Source organism: Desmodus rotundus, chromosome 11, assembly GCF_022682495.2.
Source record: "Desmodus rotundus isolate HL8 chromosome 11, HLdesRot8A.1, whole genome shotgun sequence".
NCBI classification, from domain to species: domain Eukaryota; kingdom Metazoa; phylum Chordata; class Mammalia; order Chiroptera; family Phyllostomidae; genus Desmodus; species Desmodus rotundus.
Window position 1 is genome coordinate 4,920,804 of NC_071397.1, and position 27,530 is coordinate 4,948,333.

General features: G+C 41.8%; 1 protein-coding gene across 1 annotated transcript; it reads right to left on the bottom strand.

Annotated features, from left to right (window-relative positions):
• Positions 1-1,058: 1,058 nt before the first annotated feature.
• On the bottom strand, positions 1,059-27,438 carry TMEM217 (transmembrane protein 217). Its single transcript, XM_024558084.3, has 2 exons — positions 27,348-27,438; positions 1,059-1,703 (listed from the first exon to the last, which is right to left on the bottom strand). Exon 2 carries the CDS (start codon positions 1,690-1,692, stop codon positions 1,114-1,116), a length of 579 nt encoding a protein of 192 aa, XP_024413852.2. The 5' UTR covers positions 1,693-1,703; positions 27,348-27,438; the 3' UTR covers positions 1,059-1,113.
• Between the last annotated feature and the right edge of the window lie 92 nt (positions 27,439-27,530).

A 27,530-nucleotide genomic window follows, 5' to 3' on the forward strand; every position in this document is an offset into this window, starting at 1 on the left:
CAACCCAGGCATGTGCTCTGACTGGGAATTGAGATGGCGACCCTCTGGTTCACAGGCCGGCGCTCAATCCACTGAGCCACACTGGCCAGGGCTTCACGTTCTTCTATCCCAGCTTCAGCTGCTTCTGACAGTTTCTGAATCCAATAAACACAGTGATGTTTGTCGATCCGTGACACTTGTACTGTCTTATATGGTTGGCTAATCGATTCATAAACAGTGATTTAGTTTCTCCCACTGACCTGCAATCTCCTCAAGGTCAAGCCTCATATCTTATATTTTTTGCATTCCCCTACAATGTCCAGACACAGAAAAGTTTAACAAATACCTTTTGATTAACTGTCTTTGTGTTATATAACAAATTGAGAAAAGAGGGAACTCAAAACACAAAAAGAAAAAAGATTTTCTCTATTTTTAAAATTTATTCATTTTTAGAGAGAGGGGAAGGGAGGGAGAAAGAGAGGGAGAGAAACAATGTGTAGTTGCCTCTTACGAGCCCCTTACTAGGGCCTGGCCTACAACCCAGGCAAGTGCCCTGACTGGGAATCAAACTGGCAACCCTTTGGTTCACTGGCCAGTGCTCAATCCACTGAGCCACACCAGCCAGGGTTCTATTTTTATTCTTTTACTTATATGGAATATAGCATAGAGGACATAGGGAGGAAAACCATAGCACTAAGCAACCCCAAGGCACCAAGAGTATCCTTTGTGCTTCAATAATCTGAGAGATAAATACGGATTTGCCTGTCTCAGGGCTGAATTAGTGAGCTGTGGGTCGAGGGTGAATAAAGACATACCAAGATGAATGAACTGCTAGACTGCAATTCGGCTTCATTTCAATCCCTTGCCTTCTTTATTTTGTCTGATAAGGTGGTACTGACCAGAGAAAGGAGCATCTCAAGGAGTGCTTTGTAAATGACATGGAACTTCAACTAAACATCCTCAACAAGCAGGATGTTGCAGTCGTGACCCGAATCACGTTTCTCTTCACGTTCCCCGGAAAGGGTGGCAGTAGGGTCTCTAGGTGCTGAACAGACCAGCGAGGGTGAAGAGATGGAAACAGAAGCACCATGAGAACCCAGGAGACCTGCCTCTCAGGACAGAAAATGGCCAACATTATTCGTTATAGTGGCGGGAAAAGCTGATTATCTTGGTTTTCCGCCGCGGGAAGTCTCTGTTGCCTATAGACATACGCATGTTGTAGGAAATGATATTGCCCTGGCTTTTACTCTTGTAGATTGCCTGGGCGTAACTCATAACAAAGAACATCCAGAAGCAATGCATGGAGACGCGGGACACCAGGCCGAACCAGCGCATGGCTCTGACCTCCCCGACGCTGGTGCCGCTGTTCGTGAGGATTTGCACTACAATGTTTACGGCTTCGTAGAAAAGGATCCAGATGATGTAGAGCACCAAGCCCTTGTGCTTCTGGGCGTATACCGAGTACAGGAGCAAGCAGCTGATGACGAAGGTGATGCAAGACAGGAATAGGACAATGCCCCAGCTCCAACACGTGATGAACTGACTTATCAGGACATTCACACTCTTGGCCCTTTGGTTGCTCTCCGTGCACTCGCTGCTCTTCATGTGCTTCTGTTCAAAGATGAGGTACATGTACGTGGCTATGATGGTGAAGACCCCTGATAACACGGTGCCCGTTTTGGTGGTCATCCCACACCAGCGTTTCTGCTTCATGCTGAGACCCCCTGTGAAGACAAACAGTACAGAGGAGATCTCTGGTTCCTGCGACTGTGGCAAATCACCAGGGTTTCTGCCTCCTTTCTCAAAGGAGGAAACCACAGAGGGAAGTATGGAAACTCGAACGTAACTTTGGGAAGACAGAGACTGTTTAAAATTGACTGGGAGTGTGAGTGGGGAGGAGGGAGGATGCAGTCTAGTGGCAGGGAGCAGATAAATTAGAGAAGTGTTTCTCAACCTTGGCTTCACATTGGAATCACCAAAAGCACCCAGGACCAAGCCCTGCCCCAGACCAATTAGAACATTCTCTGGTGGGACCCAAAACGTCAGCATTTTTCAAAACTTCCTAGTGACTTTTCATGTGTAGCCAGGATTGGAAATCACAGAGCCAAAAAAAAGGTAGTTTAAATTATACTCCTATCTCTCCTAACATTGTCTTGGGCAACCATTGTGCCCCCTGATGGGGAAAATTGGCTGCTCCTGTCCAGACCTTGCAAGCGGGTGTCCTCGGGAGAAAAATCAGCACAGGGCCCACAACTTAAGGGATACAATGAAAAGTGTAATTTAAGGGAATTTTAGAGCCTTAGGGCAGGATAGCCTTATAATAGAAAAGAAAAAGCAATAAAGGAGCTAAGTGTCCGACTCAAGAAATTGGGGGGGGGGGAATGGATAATAAGAACAACAAAAAAATAGGAGGAAGAAAATAAATAGAACAGAAATCAGGAAAAGCAAATAAAGAAAAAGTAGAGGGATTGCAGATTGATTAGGTTATCGTAGCTGACTTACTGCTAAAAACAACAAAAAATGCTGGATAAAATAGATTTAAAATATTCTTAGAAATACAGAAGTGTGGACAGGGTACAGGGTAAGAGGTCAGAAGCCAAAGTCTATAGGAGTTTAAGCACTGGGACAGGTAAGCAAGTAAGGAAGTCAACTTTGTTCTGAGAATATTTTCCAATCTGGCCAAACTGGAATTTCAATTGTGAGAGTTCTTTACAGCAAGAAGAAATGAAATCACAGCTCAGGGTCCATCAAGAAGGGGAGTGTATTCGAAAGCCTTCCCATTTTAGTCAGGGCCTCCCAAAGGGCTATGACTGACAGTGCATCAGAAGTAAACCTGCCCCCCAGCTTTCTAAGAGACTCCAGGAAAGTTAACTTAGTAGTGCCCTGAATGTATGAGGTTGCCAGGAGTGGGGGGACTCTCCTCAAGACATTGTAACCATAGCTAAACTTTTTGTAGATTTGATGCCCAAATTACATGAAATCCTGAACTGGAAGTACCTCTAGGTGCCTGGCAGAAACAAACTCAAATCCTTTCTGGAAGAATGCACGGGTACGTTGGTCCTCAAAGAGTCTCCATCAGTAATTGTTGAGAGGCAGTGACTAGTGCGCGGTAAAGAATACCAAGCCTGCAACGAACTGGGTGCTGTGAGAACCAGGAGAACCAGAACCAGGACTGCGAGAACACCAGAAGGAGACAGATATGGTCATTACGTGTTTTTGCATTTTTTAAGGTTTTTATTTTATTTTTAGTTGTGGTAAAATACACATCAAATTTACCATCTTCACCATTTTTAAGTGTACAGCTTCACAATGCTGCTTATATTCAGGTTGTGGTACAGCCAAGCTCCAGAACTTTTTCTTCTTGAAAAACTGGACTTCTATGCCCATTAAACAACGATTCTGTATTTCCCCTTCCCACGGCCTCTGGCAATCACCATTCTACTTTCCGATTCTATGAATTTTACTACTCTGGATAGGATAAATGATATGCTATGTCCAGAGTATAGGACAGTATTTGTATTTGTCTTTTTGTGACTGCTTATATCACTTAACAAAACGTCCTCAGGTTCTTTATATTGTAACGTGTGTCAGAATTTCCCTTCATACTCCACTGAAACAAATAAAAGACAATATTGCAAATAAATGTAGGAACAGGGAACTATAGAAAATAACCTAGCGCATTTGAAGGAGACCCAAATAGAATTTCTAGAGATAGAAAACTCAATATCTGAAATTAAAAATTCAATAGGCGTAGAGTGTGGGGTAAAGGTAGGTGTGCAGTTGTTCATATGGAAAATAATACAACAATGAATAAAAAATAGTACAAGAATAAAGTGTGATTCGTGTCCTCACAACTGCAAGCCTACTTTTGCCACACCATGTATTTGGTAGACTGGATACAGATAAAGAGATAATTACTTAACCAAAGGATAAGTCAGGAGAAATCATCAGAATGTAGCACAGAGAAACAGAAAGATGGAAAATAGCGATGAGATGTTAAGAGACATAAAGGATATAGTGTGTTCTGACGAGACAGAGAGAGAGACAGAGAGACAGAGAGAGACAGACAGACAGACAGACACGGCCGGAAGGAAAGAGAATAGGGCAGTCCATTTGAAGAGAAAAAGGCTGAGGATTTGCACAACTGAAGAAAAACACCAACCCACAGGTTCAGGAACCCTGGCCGAGTGCCAGGATAAAGGAAAGGCGATTTGCTTGGACACATGGTGCTCATTCTGTTGAAACAGGTAGCGGACTTCCTCTTTCTAGTCCTAAAGTTCTCATAAAATTTTTGGCTTCCCATTGGTCTATCTATGGCAAAGACTGTAATTGTCTCCCAACATCCACTTCCCTCTTCTTACTTTTCGTTAAAGCTAGACACATAGCCAATGGGCTAACGACCGCATTTCCCAGGTCTCCCTTGCAGCTTTGTGGGGCCTTGTGACCAAGGAGCCGGGAGTGAAAGTGACGTGTGCCACTTTACAATCCTATTCAAAAAGGACTAGGAGTGCTCTCACCTTCTTCCTTTCCCCTTCCTGATTCTTGGCCACGATCAGAACCGATCTTTGACCCAGACTTGGAAGCCCTCCAAGGGTGTTTACTATGAGCCACGGATCACGTACTTGATAGAGAAATAAACTCCTGCTATAAATAAGCCACTTCTTTTGGAATTCCTCTGTTACAATAACTTACACTGCACCATAATATATCAGAACTTCACTTCATTGAAGCTGAACCCAATGAGGACTAGAGAGCCACTGGGCTCTGGCACCTCCCTCGTCTTTACCCTTTTAAAGAAACCAGCAGGCTCTCCCTGTCTACCTGCTTATCTCACTGGGCCTGTGGTTCTCCTCACCATCTCCTCAAGGAGAGCTACCTCCCTTTAGTCTCAGGGTCACTATTGTCTTCATGATTAAACTGATAATATATCACATATTGTTTTGTGACATCTCTTATATTGTTTTAAATTGTTATTTAAATATCCTATACTTATAATAATCACCCTAATGGTTACCAATGGGGACATTAGAGTTAGAGAAGTTAGTTAATTTTGCCTGAGGCTGTAAATCTGGTCAGAGGCAAAATCAGGATTTTAACCTACCTCTCTCTGACTCGAAAACCAGTCTCAGCACTCACCTACTTGTCAGCCCAGACCCTCCACCCGCCCCACGGTTTCTGACAAAGGGCCTTGACTGGAGGAGGCCCTTGATTAGAGCAGGCTCTTGATAAATGCTGGCAGTTCTGCCCCCACCGTCTCTCATCTGAGTCACTTGTTCTCAGTAACTCTGAGGGCCATTAAGCTCCGCTCTCCTTTCTCTCTCTCTCCCAGCTTTTCTCTCTTCTTCCCTTCCCTCCCTGCCTTCTTCCCCCCTACACAGTAAAACCGAGTGTGTACTCTGGATGGTTCTAAGAGAAGGTGATGGTCTTTAACCTGGGAAAGTGGAAAGGACTAGGAAATGCGGGGAGCAAACACCTGCAAGATGGCCCTCAAAGGTGTTTTCTTTCAACAGCACTATCGTTTAAAGGACGTTGAATTAAAATGCTTTCAGGTAGGGTATTTTGTTTGTGACTTTGTAAATCTTTACATTGCCTTTTTTTCCCTCTACAATTCTCTCTCAAGTTATATGCTAAAGCAATAGAAAATTACGCTTTAATTTTGCAAGTTAAATATGTACTTCTCGGGATTATACCACATGAAATGAGGTAAGAATAACAACAACAACAATAATAATACTGTGCCTGCGCACGGGGCACCAGGGGTCAGGCTTGTGCACGGCTCGGGCGGGTTGCTCCCACAGCAGCTCTTTTCAGTGCAAGAGACACGGTGGGGGGGGGGAATAATAATAATAAACATTTACTAGAAACTCGCTTTGCGTCAGGTGTTGTGCTGGAGCTTCACAATAATTTCTTGAGTGTAGCTGTACTTGTACTGTAGTATACATTTAGTTTCTTGTTGAGAGCAAGGGAGGGGGGTGTATTTGTACTGCTTGTGCGTCCCAACTCCCAGGTGTTGATGTTTATTTGTCAGGAGAGGAATCATTCACAGCTACTCACAACCATTGGACATTCAGCTCCAACCCAGGAGGTCGTTCTGCTGATTTTCTGATTCTTCAGTAGGATTTTGAAGGATCCCAGGTTGCCTTCAGTTTTACTAGTAATTTTATTTATTTTATTGTTTGGCTCATACTAAGTTAAAGGCACCTGTAGATTTAATTTCTTGTATTTTTCCTTAAGTTGCCGATTCTCTGGTTGGTTGGTCTTTTTTTTTTTCTCTTCCTGCTGGAATAAATTACCACAAATTGAGCAGTTTAAAACAATACAAACACCATCTCAAAGTTCCGAGGGTCAGAAGTCTAGATTGCTTTAAGACCCAGCTAGTTTCTCTACTTCAGGTTTCACGTGACAAAAATCAAGGTGTCATTGGCTGGTTGGGTTCGCTTTGGGAGGTCCTGGGGAAGAATCTGCTTCCAGGTTCTTTCAGTTCCTTGCAGCTGTAGGACTGAAGTTCCCATTTCCTTGCTCAATGTCAGCTGAGGGCTGCCCTTGGCTCCTAGAGGCCTACCTTCAGTCCTTGCCCCTGGGCTCTCAGAGTCCTCGCACCAAATTTTTCTCATGCTTGGAATCCCTTTGACTTCTGCCTCTAGCTAAAGAGAGCTCTCTTCATGTGATTAACTTGGTATGGCTGGGTAATCAGGATACTCGCTTCATCTTTAGATCTTTCACCTTAATTACATCTGCCAAGACCCTTTGCCATATTCACAGTGTGATATGAGGGAGCAAGGGTCAAAGGGCATGTTAGGGGCTGAATTGTGTCCCCCCCAATTTATACATTGAAGTTTTAACTCCCAGTACCTTGTGACTGAGAAGGTCTTAAAGAGGTAATTAAATTAAAACTAGGTCATTAGAGTAGGCCCTAACCAAATATGACTGGTCTCCTTATAAGCAGAGAATACTAGGACACAGACACACACAGAGGGAAGACCACGTGAAGACCAGTAAAAGATGGTCATCTAAAACCAAGAAGAGAGGTCTCAGGAGAAATCAACCCTGCCAAACCCTTGATCTAGAACTTCTAGTCTCCAGAATAGTGAGAAAATAAATTTCTGCTGTTGAAGCCACCCAGTGTGTTGTATTTTGTTATGGCAGCCCTAGAAAACCAATACAGGGGCCAACATTCTGCTGACCACACTCATAAATTGCCCTTGAATTCCTCTTTGAATTTGGGTAGACTGACTATCTACAACTGGGGTTTTCTTACAAAACTTCTCTTGGCATCTTCTCTTGGCTTCCAACAGCTAAATCACCTTGTTTTCCTTCCAATCTCTGGCAATTCCCTCTCAAAATCCCTTACTAGCTTTCTTCTGCTTATTCTTTTAAAAAAATGTTTTTTTTATTTAGCCCTGGCTGGTGTGGTTCAGTGGATTGAGTGCTGGCCTGAGAACCAAAGGGTCGCTGGTTCGATTCCCAGTCAGGGCACATGCCTGGGTTGAGGGCCAGGTCCCCAGTAGGGAGAACATGAGAGGCAACCATGAGAGGCAACCACACATTGATGTTTCTCTCTCTCTCTTTCTCCCTCCCTTCCCCTCTGTCTAAAAATAAGTAAATAAAATCTTTAAATTTTAAAAAATTTTTGATGAGAGAAACAGAAACATAGACTTGTTGTTCCACTTATTTATGAATTCATTGGTTGATTCTTGTATGTGCCTTGACGGGGGGTCGAACTGGCAACATTGGCATATGGGGATGATGCTCTAACCAACTGAGCCATCCAGCCAGGGCCTGCTTATTCTTAAATAAGTCTTCTTAGTGTTCTTCCATACACACACCAAGGCACTCTTCTCACGTTATACTCTCTCTCTCCTTACGAAACTTCTCTTATTCTTATGGTTCAGTTGCCATCAACACCGACGACTCCCAAATCCAGACCAGTCTTCTATTTAGAGGTTCAAGTCTGCATATTCAACAATTCTGCCTCCATTCAGGAACGCTTCGGACTGCTCAGACGCACCATGTCTCAAATGGAGCTTACAATTTCTCCCATCCCCACTCCAATCTTCCAATCTGCTTTGTTCCATTGTTTCCTATTTCAGTAAATATCAGTATCATCCACCCATCCCCCCATGTACCTCCCTCTCTCTCATCCTTTACCCCCCAAAACACTCACTAGTTTCATCCACTCTTCTCCCACACATGCCTTGAATCAGTCATTGCTTTTCCCATCTCCACTGCCACCAGCAGAACCAAATCACCGAATCATGTTTTGCCTGGGCTACTGAGACTAACACTTCCTGTAAAGCTGTAGTCTTCCTACAGTCCTGAATGGCGATACAGCTATGATGGGAGTTTGGGAGAAAAGGCGGTAGTTATGTGTATAGAGGATAAAAAGTCCTCATCCATCGTGATGGCAAAGTCAATTGAAAATGTCTAAAATGATTCATCAAGAAATATCAAAAAAGTGTATAATTTAGAAATAAAAAGATAATAGGAAGGGAAATAGAAGAATTGAAGGTGGTTTCCTGTGGAAAATATAATGGGGGTAGGGAGAGGGAGCCAAGGGCAACTGTTGGTTATTATAAGCCTTTAAGTATTATTACTACACATATACAAAATTAAAAAAAATAGATTTATGAAAATATATTATTTCAGGAGTTCCTAATAAATCGAGATATTCAAATAAGTCCCACTGGCTACCTTTATGCTGGTGTAGCTTTCTCTTTTTTTTAAATATATTTTATTGGTTACGCTGTTACAGCGGTCTCAACTTTTCCCCCTTTGCCCCTCTCCACCCGATACCCCCCATTACTTCCAGCAACCCCCCCTTAATGTCCATGAGTCATGCATACAAGTTCTTTGGCTTCTCCATTTTCTCTACTGTTCTTAACATCCCCCTGTCTATTTAGTTCCTACCAATTTGTACTTCTTCATCCCTGCATCTTTCCCCAGTTCTCCCGTTTCCCTCTCCCAGCTGATAGCCCTCCAAATGGTCTCCACATCTATGATTCTGTTTCTGTTCTGCTTGTTTGCTTAGTTTGTTGTTTAGATTCAGTTGTTGATAGTTGTGAATTTAGATTCAGTTGTTGATAGTTGTGAATTTATTGCCATTTTAATGTTCATAGATTTGATCTTTTTCTTTTTCTTAAATAAGTCCCTTTAACATTTCATATTATAAAGGCTTGGTGGTGATAAACTCCTTTAGATTTAGCTTGTCTGGGGAGCACTTTATCTGCCCTTCAATTCTAAATGATAGCTTTGCTGGATAGAGTAATCTAGGGTGTAGGTCCTTGCTTTTTATCAGTTTGAATATTCCTTGCCAGTCCCTTCTAGGCTGCAAAGTTTCTTTTGAGACATCAACTGACAGTCTTATGGGAATTCCTTTGTAGGTAATTATCTGCTTTTCTCTTGCTTCTTTTAAGATTCTCTCTTTATTTTTAACGTTTGGCATTTTAACTATGATGTGTCTTGGGGTTCATCTTGTTTGGAACTCTCTGTGCTATCTGAACTATTCCCTTCACCAAATCAGGGAAGTTTTCTTCCATTATTTTTTCAAATAAGTTTTCAAGTTCTTGCTCTTTCTCCTCTACTTCCAGGACCCCTATGATTCAAATGTTGGTACATTTGAAGTTGTCTCAGGGGCTCCTTATCCTATCCTCATATTTTTTGAATTCTCTTTTGTTCTTGCTACTCTGATTGAATGTTTTTTGCTTCCTTATGTTCCAAATCATTGATTTGATTCTCAGCTTCATCCACTCCACTGTTGGTTCCCTGTAACTTTTCCCTTATTTCACCTAGTATCAACTTCATTTCTGCCTGGGTCTTTTTTATGCTGTTGAAGTACCCAAGGAGTTCCTTGAGCATCCTAATAACCAGTGTTTTGAACTCTGCATCTGTTAGATTGCTTATCTCCATTTTATTTAGTTCTTTTTCTGGAGTTTTGATCTGTTCTTTCATTTGGGCCATGTTTTCCTTTTCTCCTCATTTTGGCAGCCTCCCTGTGTGTTTCTGTGTATTAGGTACAGCTGCTTTAACTCCCTGTCTTAGTATTGTGGCCTACGGTATAAAAGTGCACCAGTAAGTTGGATGGGGCGGAGCCTTAGGTAATTGCCAGGGTGGGGCAATTGGTTTCACTGCTTTCTGGCTCTGTTTGGTGGAGGGATCAGAGAGGGGACATTGCCGCTGCCTGGCTTCTGGAGTTTTGTCCTGGAGGAAGCTGTCCCCCGTCACTTGCCTTGATGCCAGACGCTTCAATTCCTCCCCATGTGCCACTGGTACCCTTCCAGCTGCTGCCCTGGTGCTGCAGCCCAGAGGGAGTGACTCTGGGTAAGTCCTAAGTCCATTGTGGGGACCTTTAAGAGGAGATTCCTGAGAATCTCACAGTTTCTTCTGCCACCCCTATCCCCACTGGTTTTTACAGCCAGAAGTTATGGTGACTTAGCGTCCTGGTACTGGAACCCTGGGCTGTGGGACTTGGACCCATCAGTCGAGAGGTATCCTTCTTGATTTTTATCTACCACACATAGGTGTGGGACCACCCATTCCACGTCTCCGTGTCTCTGCGCCTCTCCACACATCTCCGCATCTCTGCTCCTCCTACTCATCTATACGAATGTGGTTTCTTTAATTCCTTGACTGTTGGACTCCCATACCACTCAATTTTCTGATAATTCTGGGTGATATTTGTTTTGTAGTCTAGTTGTAATTTTTGCTGTGGTTGTGCAAGGAGGCAAGCCATGTTTACCTACGCCTCCATCTTGACCGGAAGTTCTGGTGTAGGTTTCTTTAACACAGTAACTCCTTAGCTTCAGAAATGGTTAAAGCTGGCATCATGGAAAGATAGGTTGATAACTCTATCCTATTCTAAACCAAGAGCTAAGTGTTATCATAGAAAGTAGTCGGTGATAGTGTAAAGTCTTTTTCATTTATTTTTCAAATTTTCTGAAAATGATACATTATTTCAAATACTACAACTGTTTTAAATTAAAGATATCTCTGTAAAATTTAAAATAAATGACACTAGAAAAAAATTAAAAATTAATATAACAAAATACTGTATTGTAAAAGAAAAAGTTGATTTTTATTCTTCTACTTCACTTTAACATCACCCTTTTGAACTCAATGATAAGTGTATAATGTTTACTTCACAGTATTCTTTGTTTTTAGGCCCTGAACTAAACTTTTGCCTTACTCAGGAAGGTCTCATCTGACAACCTGCAGATCAGCGCAGTCCCTTCTGAGCGAGCTACGTTTAGGGCAGGCATGGGCACGTGTGTGTTTTTTTGAAGTACTGCACTCCCAGGTTCCATCCCAGTGTTGGGGGAGTGAGTGAGTCATGTCGTGCGCCATCAAGGGTACCCTGAAAGTGCGAGGGGAGAAGGAGATTATAGACAAGGGGGATGTCAAGGTTGAGAACAGGAAATTTTCAAACCAAATGGCCAGAGTTCAAAACTTGGATTCCCCATTTTTTGTTTATTTATCCTCAGCAGGCCTCAGCTTTCACATCTTTAGACTGGGTGTACCATAACTCGGCAATAAAAAGGAATGAAATCATGTCGTTTGCAACAACATGAATGGGTCCAGAGGTATTATGCTAAGTGAAATAAGTCAGGCAGAGAGAAAGATAAATACTGTATGATTTCACTTGTGTGTGGAATCTAAAAAAACAAAACTAATGAATAAGCAAAACAAAATGGAAACAGAGCCATGGATATAAAGAACAAACGGATGGTTGCCAAAAGGGACAAGGGTGGGGGAATGGGTGAAATAAAACATTTTTAAAAAAAGAACAGATGAGACAAATAGAAAACAAATAGTGAGGCGGCAAGACGGTAGATTTAAATTCAACGATATCAATAATTACATAGAGTGTAAATGTTCTGAACACGCCACTTAAAAGACAAAGCTGCCAAATAGAATTTTGAAAATACCAAGCCCACTTTAAATACAGAGATACAAATAGATTAAAGTACAAAGATGGGATAAAATATTCTATGCAAAAACTAATACAAAGAAAGCTGGCCTGGCTTCATTAAAATGAAGAATAAAGCATATTTAGGAGAGATATTATCAGAGATGAAGTTGTATGTTTTCTAGTAATAAAGAGGTCAAATTATCAAAAGGAAATATCAATCTTAAATTTGATAGCAGAATTTTAAAAAATAAAAGTAAGTTGGGTGTAGCAGTTACTATGTTTTACTAGTTTTGTAATTTGCATATGAAAGTACCACTCTGACACTTAAGTTGCATAAGACAAGCATTTATCGAGCACGTGGGCTGTATGGGTGAGGACTTCACACACAGCAGAGAGGGTTAACTCAACACTGTGCGATGAGGAATTCGGACAGGGCGTGTCCAGGATGACTTGTCACCACTCATGAATTTGGGGGCCCTTTGCTGGAAGACTCACTTGTCTGGAAGTTGCTGCTGGCCCAGTGGGGGGCCTCAGTTCCTCTCCATACAGGACGGTTGTGTGGTCTCTTCACGGGGGGCTCATGGCTCTCCCGGAGCAAGTGTCCCCAAGAGAGTGAGTCAGTGAAAGCCATATTGCCTTTCCTTAACTTCGCCTGACAAGTCCCACCACATCGCTTCTATTGCAGCTGATTCTTTTCTTAAAATTTATTTTTATTTTTTAAAAAAGGTTTCATTATTTATTTATTTTTAAAAATTTATTTATTTTTATTATATTTTTTATGTATTTAATTTTAGACAGAGGGGAAGGGAGATACAAAGAGAGGGAAAGAAATATTGATGTGTGAGAGAAACATAGATTTGCTGCCTCTTGCAGGCCCCCGACCAGGGACCTGTCCTGTGAGCCAGGCATGTCCCTGGAGGGAATTGAATCAGTGACCTTTTGGTTTGTAGGCTGGTGCTCAGCCCACGGAGCACACCAGCCAGGGCTGCAGTCGATTCTTTAGTCACCGAGGCCAGCCCCTATTCAAGGGGAGGGCAATTAGATTCTGTCTTTTGTTAAAGAATTTGCTGAGATGCCTGAGATTCTGGTTATTCCCGTGGCCATGACTCAAGTTCCCATGTTTGCCAGGTTGCCCAGAGAAGCAAAAAGGATCTATTAACCTAAAAATAAAAGGTCTTTCAAAGGTCTTTCAGAGAGGCAACAAGCATTTGTTGAGATTAGTAAGAATAGCTACTTGGGACACACTAATTCAGGCAGAAACCCAAAAAGTGTTTCAATTAGGAGACACAGGCAATGGCATTTATGAGAAAGGGAAGGGGAACAATTACATCAGTAGAAGGAAGGCATTTCTGTTGGTGCAAGTAACATAACATAGTGATGGTAATTCTAAACAAAGTTTTTAATTTTCAGTCCAGTAGTCATAATAACTGCTTTCATGTTATCTTTGTAAACAATTTTTTTTTCCAAATCCCAAGGTTGCTTAGGCCCAATGCAAAGGTTAGTTTGCCCTGTTCTAACATTCCAAAGATCTGAGGTATAAGAAGCGCATGGTTCAGCTCCGTTTTAAAGTGGCTCTGTTTACATTACTGTTTACAGATCGTAACAAGGAACTACTCAGCAATGAACTGACATTCCCCACCTCCCCTCCAATACTCCTCTAGTCTGAAACCACAGGTTCTTTATGTGCCTTGAGCTCATCATTGATCTGACGGTCGGCCTCTCTGGGGGCCCGGGGTGAGTATGCAAGGCAAATCGTTTGTAAAGTGTGATCGCAAGTCTTGCGGAAGAGGCAGGATCTCGTGCGGCCACCGTAAATAATGTGGAAAACTGCTTGAATCACAGGAAACTTAGTAAACATGGATGTGAGAGTTAGATCAGTTAAAAACCAGAAAAGAAAAAATCTTAAGTGTATAATCAGTATTTCAATAAAGAATGGTTTGAGGATGAATAAACTGCTACATTTTCACAGAGTGGGATTTTAAATAGTTGGTAGAATGACTGTAGCAACACACAACAATATGAATGAGTCTTAGCAACACAATAATAAGTGGGAAAAAGTACCAAAAGAAGATAATACAGTTAAAAAACAACCATAAGTATATAATAAACACACATATACACTTTTTAGGACTACATATAGATGTAATAAAACTCTAAAACTGTATAAGAAAACTATATAAGGAAACTATACAGATGAACTATCAGATGAACTTCAAATTCTGGATGATGATCCTTCCTGACCTTGGGCCAGGGAGGACCATGAAATGGGTTGGATGGACAGTCAGATCTGAATTACTGTCAAAATCCTCCCTTCGTTTTGGTGGAAGATTTGAGGATGGCTATAACATTATTAAAAATAACTTATACTTAACTGGAAGTCCTAGCCACAGCAATCAATAATAAGAAGAAATAAAAGGCATCCCATTAAAAAGGTAGAAGTAAAAGTGTCATTATTTGCAGATGACAGGATACTGTATATATAGAACCCTGAAGATTCTACTAAAAAAATACTGGAACTGATAAATGAATCCAGTAAAGTAGCAGGATACAAAATAAATATCCAGAAAGCAGTTGCATTTCTATACATCAATAATGAACTACCAGAAAGGGAAACTAAGAAAACAATCCCATTTAAAATTGCATCAAAAAATACCTAGGAATAAATTTAACCAAGGATGTAAAAGAGCTGTACTCATAAAATTATAAGACACAAAAGACAGAAGTTGAAGGATATACAAATAGGTGGAAGGATATACTGTGTTCATTGATAGGAAGAATTAACATCATTAATATGTCCATAGTACCCAAAGCAATCTATAGATTCAACACAATTCCTATCAAGATACCAATGTTGGGTTTTACTATCAACTTCCAGTCAAGATGGCCACATAGGTAAACAAGGCTCACCTCCTCACACAACCACATCAAAATTACAACTAAAAAGAGGACAACTATCACTCAGAGCCATCAGAAATCAAGTGGAATGGAAATCTGCCTACTACAGAATTAGAGAAATCACATCCATCCAAACTGGTAGGAGGGACAGAGACGTGGAATGGGCTGGTTTCATATCCACATGAAACCATGGTGGATAAGAATTCAGGAGGGATATCTCAGGCATCCCAGCCCCACATCAGGCTTCCCAGCCCAGGGTTCCAGTGCCAGAAAGATAAGTCCCCATAACTTCTGGCCACAACAAGCAGCAGTGATTGAGTCAGTGGAAGAAATAAAGCAGTTCCCCTTAAAGAACCCAGACACAGATTTACTCAGACTCACTCCCTCTGAGATCCAGTATTGGGGTAGCAGGTTGAAAGGCACCAGTGGCATACAGGGAGGAACTGAAGTGTCTGGCATAAAGGCAAGAGCTGGGAGACAGCTTTCTCCCAGACAGAAAGGTGGGCAGAGGTCACTGTCCCTTTTCTAAACTCTACCTCCACAGAGTCACAGAGCTGGCAGGCAGGTGTCATATCTGAGACTCCATTAACCTGGCTAACACTGTTTGTCCCACTGTGGAGATCCCCTGAGACTCGATACCACCCACCAGAGAGAAACATAGGCTCAGCCAAGCTGTTGACAGTGATTTTTCCATATCAATGGCTGGTCTTATCTCAGGCTTCACAACTTCCTAAATCCTATCAAATAAGCAACAGCCAGCTTTAGTAAGGTTCCAGCCCCCATACCTCTTGCTAAGTGACCCCAGCCCTGGTATTAGCAGCAGCCAGCCTAGATCCACAGCTTGGCTTTGCCTGGGAATCTCCAAGCCCAGCACAAGTAGCAGCCATCTCATATTTCTTTATAGCTCATGCAGGGTGTCTCCAGGAGAACACAGGCTGGGGTTGACCTTTGCCTGAACCACCCAGGAAACCCTAGATCCTGTGCACACAGTGGACAGCTACAGACCACATCAGAACACTGCCACCCTGCCCCTGCACAGCTGATCCTCCACAAATGGTGGAGGTCAATGGTCAGTGGTCACAGCCAGTCCTTGCAGCTGACTAGCCTGGGTAAATCCCTCCCATTGACCTGCCAAGAGCAATCAAGGAAGTACAAGAGGAGGGTGTACTCATCCCACACAAAGGGGGCACCTCTAGTACCCAGCTTGGCTGATAGGGGAGGTTGTGCACCTGAATCCTCCAGGACACCTACCATATTAGGTCAAGACAGGGAGTCATAGCAGCTCTGCCTAATACATAGAAACAAACACAGGGAGGCTGCCAAAATGAGGAGAGAAGGAATACATGGCCCAAATGAAAGAACAGATCAAAACTCCAGAAAAAGAAATAAAGGGAAATAAGTAATCTATCAGACACAGAGTTCAAAACACTAGTTATAAGGATGCTCAAGGAACTTAGTGAGGACCTCAAAAGTATAAAAAGTATCCAGTCAGAAATAAAGGATACACTAATTGAAATAAAGAACAATTACAGGGAAACAACAGTACAGTTGATGAAGCTGAGAATCAAATCAATGATTTGGAATGTAAGGAAGCAAAAAACAACCAATTAGAACACCAAGAAGAAAAAAGAATCCAAAAAAAATGAGAATAGGCTGAGGAGCCTCTGAGACAACTTCAAGCATTCCAAAATTTGCATCATAGGGATGCCAAAAGGAGAATAGAAAGAGCAAGAAATTGGAAATTTATTTGAAAAAAATAGTGAAAGAAAACTTCCCTAATTTGGTGAAGGAAATAGACGTGCAAGTCTAGGAAGTACAGGAGTCCCAAACAAGATGGAGCCAAAGAAGCCCACTCCAAGACACATCATATTTAAAATGCCAAAAATTAAAGATAAAGAGAGAATCTTTTTTTCTTTTTAAAGATTTTATTTATGTACTTTTAGAGAGTGGGGAAAGGAGAGTGAAAGAGAGAGAGAGAAACATCAGTGTGCCAGACATACATTGATTGGTTGCTTCTCACATGCCCCTACCTGGTGACCTGGCCCGCAACCCAGGCATGTGCCCTGACTGGGAATCGAACCAGCAACCTTTTGGTCTGCAGGCAGGTGCTCAATCCACTGAGCCAGACCAACTAGGGTTAAAGAGAGAATCTTAAAAGCAGCAGGAGAAAAAAAGTTAGTTACCTACAAGGAGGTTCCCATAAGACTGTCAGCTGATTTCTCGAAAGAAACTTTGCAGGCTAGAAGGGACTGGCAAGAAGTATTCAAAGTGATGAAAAGCAAGGACCTACATCCAAGATTACTCTATCCAGCAAAGCTATCATTTAGAATTGAAGGACAGATAAAGTGCTCCCCAGACAAGCTAAATCTAAAGGATTCATCATCACCAAGCCTTTATTATATAAAATGTTAAAGAGGCTTATTAAAAAAAAGAAGATCAAAACTATGAACATTAAAATGGCAATAAATTCAAAACTATCAACAGTTGAATCTAAAACACAAGTGAAGCAAACAAGAACAGAGACGGAATCATGGATATGGAGAGCATTTTGATGGTTGCCAGATGGGAGGGGGGTTGTAGGGAATGAGTAAAGAGCTGAGGGGATTAAGATTAAGAAGTACAAATAGGTAGTTACAGAATAGCCATGGGGAATGTAAAGTACAGTATTGGAAATGCAGTAGCTAAATAACTTATATGCGTGACCCGTGGACATGAATGGTATGGGATTTGACTGAGGGAATGGAGAATGGTGGGTGGATCAGGGCACAGGGGGAAAAATTGGGAGTAGCATAATCAATAAAATGTAATTTTAAAAACAATACCAATGGCATATTTCACAGAACTGGAACAAATATTAACTATCCAGAAAGTTAGGTGGATAGCCATAGCAATCTTGAGAAAGAACAAAGTTGGAGGAATCACGCTACGTAATATCAGACTTACTACAAGGCCGTAGTAATCAAAACAGCATGGTACTGGCATACGAACAGAGATATGGATCAATAGAAGAGAAGAGAGTCCAGAAACAAACCCACGTCTATATGGTCACTTAATATTTGACAAAGAAGGCAAAAACATACAATGGGGTAAAGATAGTCTACTCAATAAATGGTGTTGGAAGAACAGATATGTGTAAAAAAAAAAAAAGAAACTAGACCACCCTCTTACACTATGCACAAGAATAAACTCAAAACAGATCAAAGACTTAGATGTTAGATTCAAAACCATAAAAATCCCAGAAAACACAGGCAGTAAAATCTCAGACATTTCTTGAAGAAGTTTTTTTGCCTTGGGCAAGGAAAACAAAAGAAAAATCTTGTCATTCTTGTCATTCATACCCCTGTTAGACTTTCAATGAATGTCCCACTGCCTAGAGGAAGAGGTAACACAACCCTTATGTAGCATTAGAAGTCCACGTGATAAGCCCTGCTCCAGGATCGCCCGTCACTGAACCTCTTTCCTTATTCTCTTTGTTCTGCCACGTAGACCTGCTGGTGGTTTATTTTATTTTGGATTCTCCCAGAAGCTGATCCTGAGACAAGGATTTGAGTGCAAGTAGTTTATTTGGGGGGTGATGGAGACACTAGTGGGGAAGAGGTGGAAAGTGATACAGGAAAGGAAGGCAGCCCATAACGGGTGAGCTATTAAGCCAACAGTCACAGTGGGCAACAGGAACTTAACGCTTAAAGAAACCCTGGGGAACACATGCACCAGAACTGCCCCATCCGAGGGGTGAAGGAGCTGAGGCGTTTACACACTGACTCCTCGGAGTCATTGGTTGAGGCCTGCTTCCAGGAGGAGTTAGCTTTAGGCACTTGAAGTGGGGGGAGTATGGCTTTCTGCAGTTCCGGGGACTTGGGGAAGAGCTTGCGGCAAAGGCAGCACACGGAGAGGTCGAGGGGTACGGGTGAGGCACTGACAGCATCTCCTACGTGGTTTCTCAATTCTCTCGTCAACTCCCGTATTTCCATAAATGTTTCGGCCTTCTGCCTAGGATGCTTTCCCGCCCTGTCTACCTCGTAAACTCCTACTCATACTTCAAATCTTTCCCAGCTTCCTAAATAGAGAGGACCGAGCCTCACTCTGTGTTTTCTAAGGACACAATAAACACCTCTATTTTTTTTAATCACTTACCACACTGCTTTACATATTAGCCTGACGTCCCCACTAGATATTTTACTTGCTGAGCACAGGGGCTGCAAGCTGACAGCTCTTAATATAGTGTGGCACCTGGAGTACAATAGATGCTCAGTAACAGCTGGTTAGATGGAAGCATCAATTTCTATCGATGGAGCGTATCAGTGATCTGGTGACGTGCCTTGACATGAGCTGAAATCACAACAGTTTTTATGTGCCTTTATCATCTCCAGGTATCCCATTTCCTTCATTCAACCAGTACCCTGCTCCTCTCATTCCTTATCCTAGTATCAAAGTCTGCTCCCAGACACCTTTTTTTAATATCAAAGGAGCTCACAGGAACTACTATAAAGGACACATGGACAAAACCAAGGTGGAGGGTGGAGAGGGGGGAGGGAGGTGGGTTCAGCTGGGGTGGGGTGGAGGGATGGGGAGAAAAGGCATACAACTGTAATTGAATAACAATAATAAAAAATAAATAAATAAATTATTAAAAAAAAAAAAAAGAAACACAAATTGGTAGGTACAAAATAGACAGAGATGTTAAGAACAGTATAGGAAATGAAGTAGCCAAAGAACTTATATGCACAACCCATGGACATTAACTAATGGGGGGAGATTGCTGGATGGAATGGCGGCACAGGGTGGAGGAGGACAAAGGAGGAAAACTCAGACAACTGTAATAGCATAATCAATAAAATGTATTTTAAAAAATAAAAAATAAATAAAAAAAATATCAAAGGAGCTCAAAACCAAGAGATAGGAAACCTGGGTTTCTGTTGACCTTTGCTGCTGACTAGCTTGCCGGTCCTTGGGCAAGATTTTTCCTCCCTGAGCTTTGGACTCCTCATTTGTAAAACGGCCTCGAATTTCCCTGCCAGTTATTAAGAGGCTCTGCAAGAGTATCTCTAGAAGGATGACCCACAGCAACAGGGAAGGGAAAATGGGTGGCTACGGGCCAAGCATGTGAGGGAGACCAACTTTCTCTTTATAGCTTACATTAGTTTCCTAGGATTGATGGAACGAATTGCCACAAATTTGGTGGCAATAAAACAACAGGAATTTGTTCTCTCACAGTTGCGGGAGCTGGAATACCAAAATAGAACTGTTGGCTGGGTCACACTCCCTCTGAAGGCTTTTGGGGAGAATCTTTGTTTGCTTCTTCTGGGTTCTGGTGGCTTCAGGCACTCCTTGACTGTGGCTTCATCACTCCAGTCTCTGCCTTCATAGTCACCTGGCCTCCTCCTCTTCTGTGTGTGTCTTCTCTCTTATAAGGACACCTGTTACTGGATTTGTGGTCCAACCGAGGAAACCAGGAATCTTCTCTCAAAATTCTTAGCTTAATTGTATCTGCAAAGATGCTTTTTCCAAATAAGGTAATATTCACAGATTTCAGGGATTTGGACATGAAGGTATCTTTTTTTTTCCCGCTAGATTTTATTTATTTATTTTTAGAGAAAGGGAGGGAGGGAGAAAGAAAGAGTGAGAAACATCCATGTGAGAGAGAAACATCAATCAGTTGTCTCTCGCACGCACTCCGACTGGGGACCGAACCCGTAACCCAGGCACGGGCCCTGACCAGGAATCAAACCTGGTGACATTTCACTTTGCAGGACAATACCCAGCCAACTTAGCCACACTGGTGAGGGCTGCACGTGGACATATCTTTTTCGAGGAGAGGTGTCACCATTCCACCTACTACATACCTACTTGTACATTTTAAATTAGTATCATGTACAAATTTATGAAAGAAAGGAAGGAAAGAAAGAAAAAAGACAGATCCATGTGACTGAACAGGTATTCATGTTTCTACTTTTCTATCTCACGTTCAACACAATTTTGTTCTTACAGAATGTGGCTTTGAAATGTCCCCCCCACCCCAATGTTTATTTACTGTTGAAATCATGTTCTGGGAAATGAAAATGGAAGTCTCATCCCATAGGTGTGGAAAAGGAACGTAGTAAAACCACTTTGAGAAATAACCGGGCACTATTTTGCAAAGTGGAACACATGCATATACTCCAGACCAGCAATTCCACTCCCATATCAATATCCTAGAGAAACCTTCCCACTTGTCCACTTAGTCGGCGGGAAACATGGATAATAATGTTCAGAGGGGCAGAGTTCCCAGTAGCACAAAATGCAAAACAACCAAAACGCCCATCAGCAGTAACACAGATAAACTCTGCTGTTTATACAATGGAATATTATGCAGCAGTGAAAATGAATGAACTATAGCTACACTCATTGACATGGTTAAATCTTCACACCATACTGTTGTCTAAAAGAAATAAGCAACAGAAGAATAGATACAATACAATATTACTAATATAAATGACATATTACTTATGGTTACAAACATAGTTGAAAAAGCATGAAGAAAAACAAGAGGATGATTAATATAAAGTTCTGTATAGTGATTACATCTGAAGTGGGGAGAAAGGGCAAAGCCCGTAGGAAGGAACCTCCAAGAGGCTCCTGGGTGCTGGTGACGTCCTATGGTGCAGTGTGGCTGTCGGGTCATGAGAGTGCAAATGTGATTATTGTTCATTGACTGTGCACACTAGCTTTGTTCCATATCTTTTTAAAAATTGTTATTAAATTTATTGGGGTGACAGTGGTTAATAGGATCATACAGGTTCCACGTGCACACTTCTGTGACACACGACCTGTATGTTGCGCTGTGTGCCCACCATCCACCCAAAGTCAAACCACCTTCCATCACCACGTGTGTGGCTGTACACACTAGTTTTATATATTATATTAACTTTAGTGGTGTATGACATATGTAGCATCCCGTGAGAAAAAACCATGATAGGGTAAGGATCTAGAGCAATAGGAACTCTCACAATTGCCGTGAAGATGAATATTAATGGGAAAGAACATTTTGGAGGGCATTTCGCAGTATCTCGTAAAGGGGAAGTTGTGTATATTCTGTGACCTGGCAGTCCCTTTCCTACGTATTCCTGGGTGCCTTTAAACAGTGGTTTTCAAACTTACCCAAAAAGCCCCTCTTATTAAGAAATATATATACTTGCCCTGGCCCGTGTGGCTCAGTTGGTTTGGAGCATTTTCCACAAACCAAAAGGTCACAGGTTTGATTCCTGGTCAGGACACATGGCTAGGTTGTGGGTTCACTCCCCAGTAAGGGCACATACGAGAGGCAACCGATTGATGTTTCTCTCCCTCTCTCTCCTTTTCCCTCTCTCTAAAATCAGTAAGCATGTCCTTGGGTGAGGATAAAGAAAAAGAAATATACATTTTACAACCAGGCACGCATACACACAAACACACATACACACAAAGGTGTACATGTGTATAAAGTTGAAACAAAAAATTTCCAGAACAATGCTTATCCACATTACATGCAACTACACTCTAATCTTTTCCTATTCCTGCCTATGCTACAATCGAAGGTACCAGCTTTTAAATGTATTTCAATTCTCCAATAGGTGACAAACTGTATTTTGAAAAGGGCTGCATTTTCCCCGGGGCGACGTGTAAAAGAATGTTAACTGAGAACTGTTTGAAATAAAAATAACTGGATGTGACAACCAAGGTCTATTCCCACAGTGGAGCGCCATATCACGTTTGAGTTAAGTAAACGAGAGCTCCGTGTATCAACAGAATGCTGAGTGAGGAAAGCCAGTTGCTGAAGCATATGTACAGCGTGATGCTATTTTAAAGTTTCAAAACATGGAAAACATGTTGTTTATGGATATACACATATGTCATAAAAGTCTACAACATGCATGAGAATGTCGAGCACATAAATTAGGACCGAGGCTTCCACTGGAGAGAGGGAGGGGAAGGGGATCAAGGAGGGGCAAAGGGGTCAATTGTTTTGTTTCTTAACCTTGTTCTTACGTGTTATTTATTCTCCATTCTTTAAGGGTTGGCAGACTGCCAGCGCTGAGCCAAACCTGTCTTTGTATGGCCTGTTAGCTAAGAATGTTTTTAACATAGTTTAATTGTTGAAAGAAAACTGAGAGAAGACTATTTCGTGAGATGTGAAAATTACACAAAATTTCCACGTCCACCAGCAATGTGCCACTGGATGGCAGCCACGCCAGCCTGTCTACATATTGCCTACGGTTGCTTTCACGCTACGGCAGCAGAGTTCAGTAGTTGTGAAAGGGGTTGTGCAGCCTGCAAAGCTGACAATACTCACAATCTGACCCTTTATAGAAAAAAATTTGACAGCCCCTGGTTTATTGTGTGATATATAGTTCATAATACTTAAAAAAAATAGAGCAGTAAAGGAAAATTCCAGAAATAAAAAGATGTATAATTCTACCATCTAACAAAATTTTGCTTAATTTTTTCATGTTTTCTTCTTTGACAAAACCCATGTATTTTTATTGAAATTAGGCAAAGACATTGTGCATTTGCTTCCCCACCCCATGCATCAGCTCATAAACTCTGTTGATGTGCTATGTAGCACTCAAATTTACACACTTTAATGGCATAGCATGGTTCAGGTTTACAAACCATACACCATAATTTGTGTAACTACCTCTCCATGTTTAAATCTTTATATTCTTTTCATTTCCATTTATTATTGTTTATGAGGCGAGGAAAATCTTTATACACAGAGCTTCACCCCTTACTTTCGATTTATTTTCTTAGAATAAATTCCTAAAAAAAGGTCTTAGTCTTCCCTCTGCCTGCCCACATCCCCAGCTCTAACCACTTTCTCCTTCCTCTCTCTACTCCAATAACTTCTTGCTTCGTCTGTCTTTTCGCTTCTCCTTTGCCTTCTATCATACAAGTGATCTACCTCACTTGGCTCTTTCCAGTGGTTGCTTAGGTATCGAAAAGGCTCTCTTGCTCTTAGATCCCAGCTTGACCCATCCCTTGGGTGGCCCAACATTCTGCAGTGCGCTGTGAGAGCTGCTTCTTGCTCTAATTTCTTAATTCTTTCTCTCACTGCAGGGTCCACTCCCCTCCTTTGCTGAGGTTAAAGTCCGCCAGTAACTAAGTAACTGTTGGTAACTAAGTCCAAAGGCTTTTTTCTTGATTTCTATCTTTCCCACGGAGCTCCTGCTTTGAAATTTCCTCCCAACTGTTTTTCAGGCAGTTCTTTCTTTTTCTGCATGTCTCAAGGCTTATCTCTTCCACGGAACTTTCTCTAAGAATTGGAATACACCCTCCTCTTTTCAGTCCAGTTCAATCCACCCATAGATCATCCTCTTCACTCTGCTGTGCTCTAACCTAAGTTGTTTTACTCTCCTTTGAATGAATATGAAGTTAAGGAAGGAAAAGTAATAACTTTAGGCAGACAACATTGAGAATCTTCTATTTAAGTTTAAAAACGATCAAACCTTTGAGAAAAATTCAAGGATCACAGGCCATACTGTTCTAGTAACAGAGGATCTACCAAGCGAGGTCCACAGATCAGCAGTAGCAGTGTCTTTAGAGCTTGTCAGAAATGCAGAAATAGGCTCTACCCCAGACATACTGAATTGGAACACAGGCTTTTAATGACATCCAGGTGACTGACATGTACATTAAAGTACGAGAGTCGCCAGTCTGCCAGTCCAGTAAATGCCTGCCCCGACAGCCTCCATCAAAAGTACTCCAACGACCCCTTGGAAACTTCAAACCAATGAAGTTTACTTCTAGTGAGGCAGAGTTTGGTGTGAGGGTGGCCTGGCTGCCACAGCTGACACCCCTTTTATGAACAAGGTTGCTTCCATTGATCTCCTGGCTAGGTGGGTGCTTCTCTCCCTCATCATTCCAGGTAAAGATTCATTCCTCTAAAGCTGCAAAAGGGTTTGAAAGGGATAATCTTTCCCAAGAGAGGAAGACTATTCTTCAACTAAGAGTATAGGCAAGCTTATAGAATCTTTGGTAAGGTGGACACATCCTACTGGGGGCTGGAAAACATTTTCTATCACCTTTTCCAATCAGAAAAGGGTAGGGACAACCAAGAACCAAAAGACAACAATAGCTTATATTCTTCATTCTCTCACTCAATAAACATCAAGCGCCTACCATATGCCAAGCATGATTCTAGGTGCTGGCGTTACAGCAGAGAACAAAATAGACAAAATCCCTGCCTTTGTGAAGTTTACATTCTAGGGAATGAAGATGAACAATGCACAAGTATGTAATATAGCAGGCAGTAAGAGCGTTTAAAAAAAAACCCAGAGTGGCAGAGCCCACTATTTAAGATAGGAGGTCAGGGAAGGACTCCCCAAGGTGAGGACATTTGGGAATGTACCTGAATAAAATGAAACCATCCAGATATTAGGGGAAGAGAATTCCAAGCAGAGGCAATGGCTAATGCAAAGGCCTTGAGGTAGGAACGTGCTTAAGAGCTTAAGAAACAGCAAAAAGGGCCAGTAAGCATGGTGGGAACAGACAGATTTAGCAACGAAGAGATTGGAAACACATTGTGGAGGGTCTTTAAGCAGTTTGGGTTTTGTACCAAGTGTGATGGAGCCACTTCAAGGTACTGGGCCTAGAGAAGTGATGTAAACTGACAATTTAAAAGGCTCTCTCCAGCTGTGGTGTGGGGAATAGACCATGAGTGGACAGGAGTGGAAGCAGAGAGGCCAGATAGCAGGTTGCTGTAAGAATGTTGGTTTAGATTTGGGTAGTCACAGTGGTGGTGGTGGTAAGAAAGCTCCCAGCAATCTCAACTTCCCCAGGAAAGATTATTTAATAAGTTATTACTAGATGACTGGAGTGAATTTTTAAAATTTTGGATGGGAAACTGGCTTAGATATAGAAAACAAAGAATAGGAATAATAGGGCTTCTTTGGGTTGAACAATGTTAACAGCATCCCTAGGAGATCCATGTTACTTAACACTTCATAAACAATTAAGAAAAAGGAACACTGAGACATTTCTGGGTACACAAATTATACTCTGCTTTCTACCCCTGTGTGAAATATCAAGTTAATAGGGAGCTCTTCCGGCACATTTCTAAAGCTCTGTGAGTAGGCTGGAAAGTGACAGGTGACTTGCCACAGAGACAAGTGTTAAGACAGCTCACGTAGGGGGAGACAACTCAGATGATAGCTTTAAGATAATAATGAACTCTGAACTGCCAATTGCAACCAAGGAAAAGGATCAAGAAGTCACTATATATTATTCCTTTAAGACACCAGCTCTTGTAAAGTCCAAAATGCCAGCAAAAGTTCTGTCTGTCCAGAATAAAGATAAAACATCAGCTTCCACAAAACCTCAGGAAAGCCCTCTTGGAATTCATTGCTGGTCACTGCATTGTAAGAAAAAGAACCGCTAAAGAAAGGCAGCTAAAATGATTTAAAAAAATAGGTAAGATTAAAAGGATAAGAGGGGTTCTTATTTGATGGATTAAACAAAGTAAGATGAAAGCCTATAAAAGCATGAAAGGCCCAGAGAAAGTAAAAATAGCCTGTCTTATACAATCCCATGATTGTGAAGTCAGGGGGCAAAAGGAGCTTGAGAACAGGAGTAATGTCTACGTAGAAAGAGACCATTGGAAGGCATATTAAAAAAAAAGACTGTTCTTTAGACAGGTGGTCCTTAAGTATTCTCCACCATATAAAAGGACATGCGGTAGCAGGAAACAGCAGTGGGGGCCAACAAGCCCACCTCAGCAGCCCCTTGTTGGGATGAAAACTATTCTGGACCAGTGTGTCCCTCCTGACCACCCCCTAATCACTATGGTATACAACCACAGAAACTCAAAAAGAGAGAGAGAGAGAGAAAAAAAAAAACCCACAGTCAAGACATTCAAAGTATTCAAAATGCTCGCATTAAATCTCATTCCCAGTCAAAACTGGATTGAAAATAAATTCAAGAGTGAAAGATTTACAATAGATTAATAAGATAAATTAAGTCTGTTGTGGGGTATATATATCCCTAATCTTTGCGATTCATGCCATGGAGATATATTATGTCCTTGCAAGAAACATTAATTGGCAGTCTCAATTGGATGAATAAAATAAGAACATTTCCTAAATACTGTTTGTCAGCACCTGGTTCTCATAGTCAGAAAGTGACAGTTAATGGCTGAAACGGATTAGATCATTCGAATTTCACGCACAGCAGAAGTCCTTCAACAGTGTTCAATTAACAGAGGAGAGAAAGACTCTCGTGAACCAACCGTTATTCATGTGTTGAACAGTTACTGACCCTGGACTACAGGATCCCTATTGATCTTCCTTCGCAGATGCCAAACAAACAAAAACGCAAAAACAAAAAACCTGGGTCCAAATGAAAAGGGCAAGCAGAGGATAATAACCAGAGTGTAGTTGACTTAGGAGATTTTAGGAAGGGCTGCACACAACACATGGGACCCTACTCTTAGGTCAAGATTTTTGCATATAATATATATGTTCTCTTTCCAAAAAATATTATAGTGAGAAGCTCCTCCCCCCCTTCCTCCGCCCCCAAAGTAAACAGTATCCTTTACTCCTTCCCATAGATCCTTTACCTGCTTCTTGCCCTCTCCGGGATGAGGAACTTTCAGTCCCGCCTCCCTGATGTCCAAGCACCGCCTTCCTGGTCCACCTGTGTGCCCAGCCCCTGACGTTGCCAGTCTGCTTCTGCGGCCTGCAGGATTCCGGCTCCTGATTGGTTCGTCCGACCATGGCTGGCAGCCCACCAATGACAGCGG

What these genes read in the sequence shown, in the direction of transcription:
- TMEM217 (XM_024558084.3), bottom strand. Translation starts at nt 1,692, where the DNA reads ATGAAGCAGAAACGCTGGTGTGGGATGACCACCAAAACGGGCACCGTG.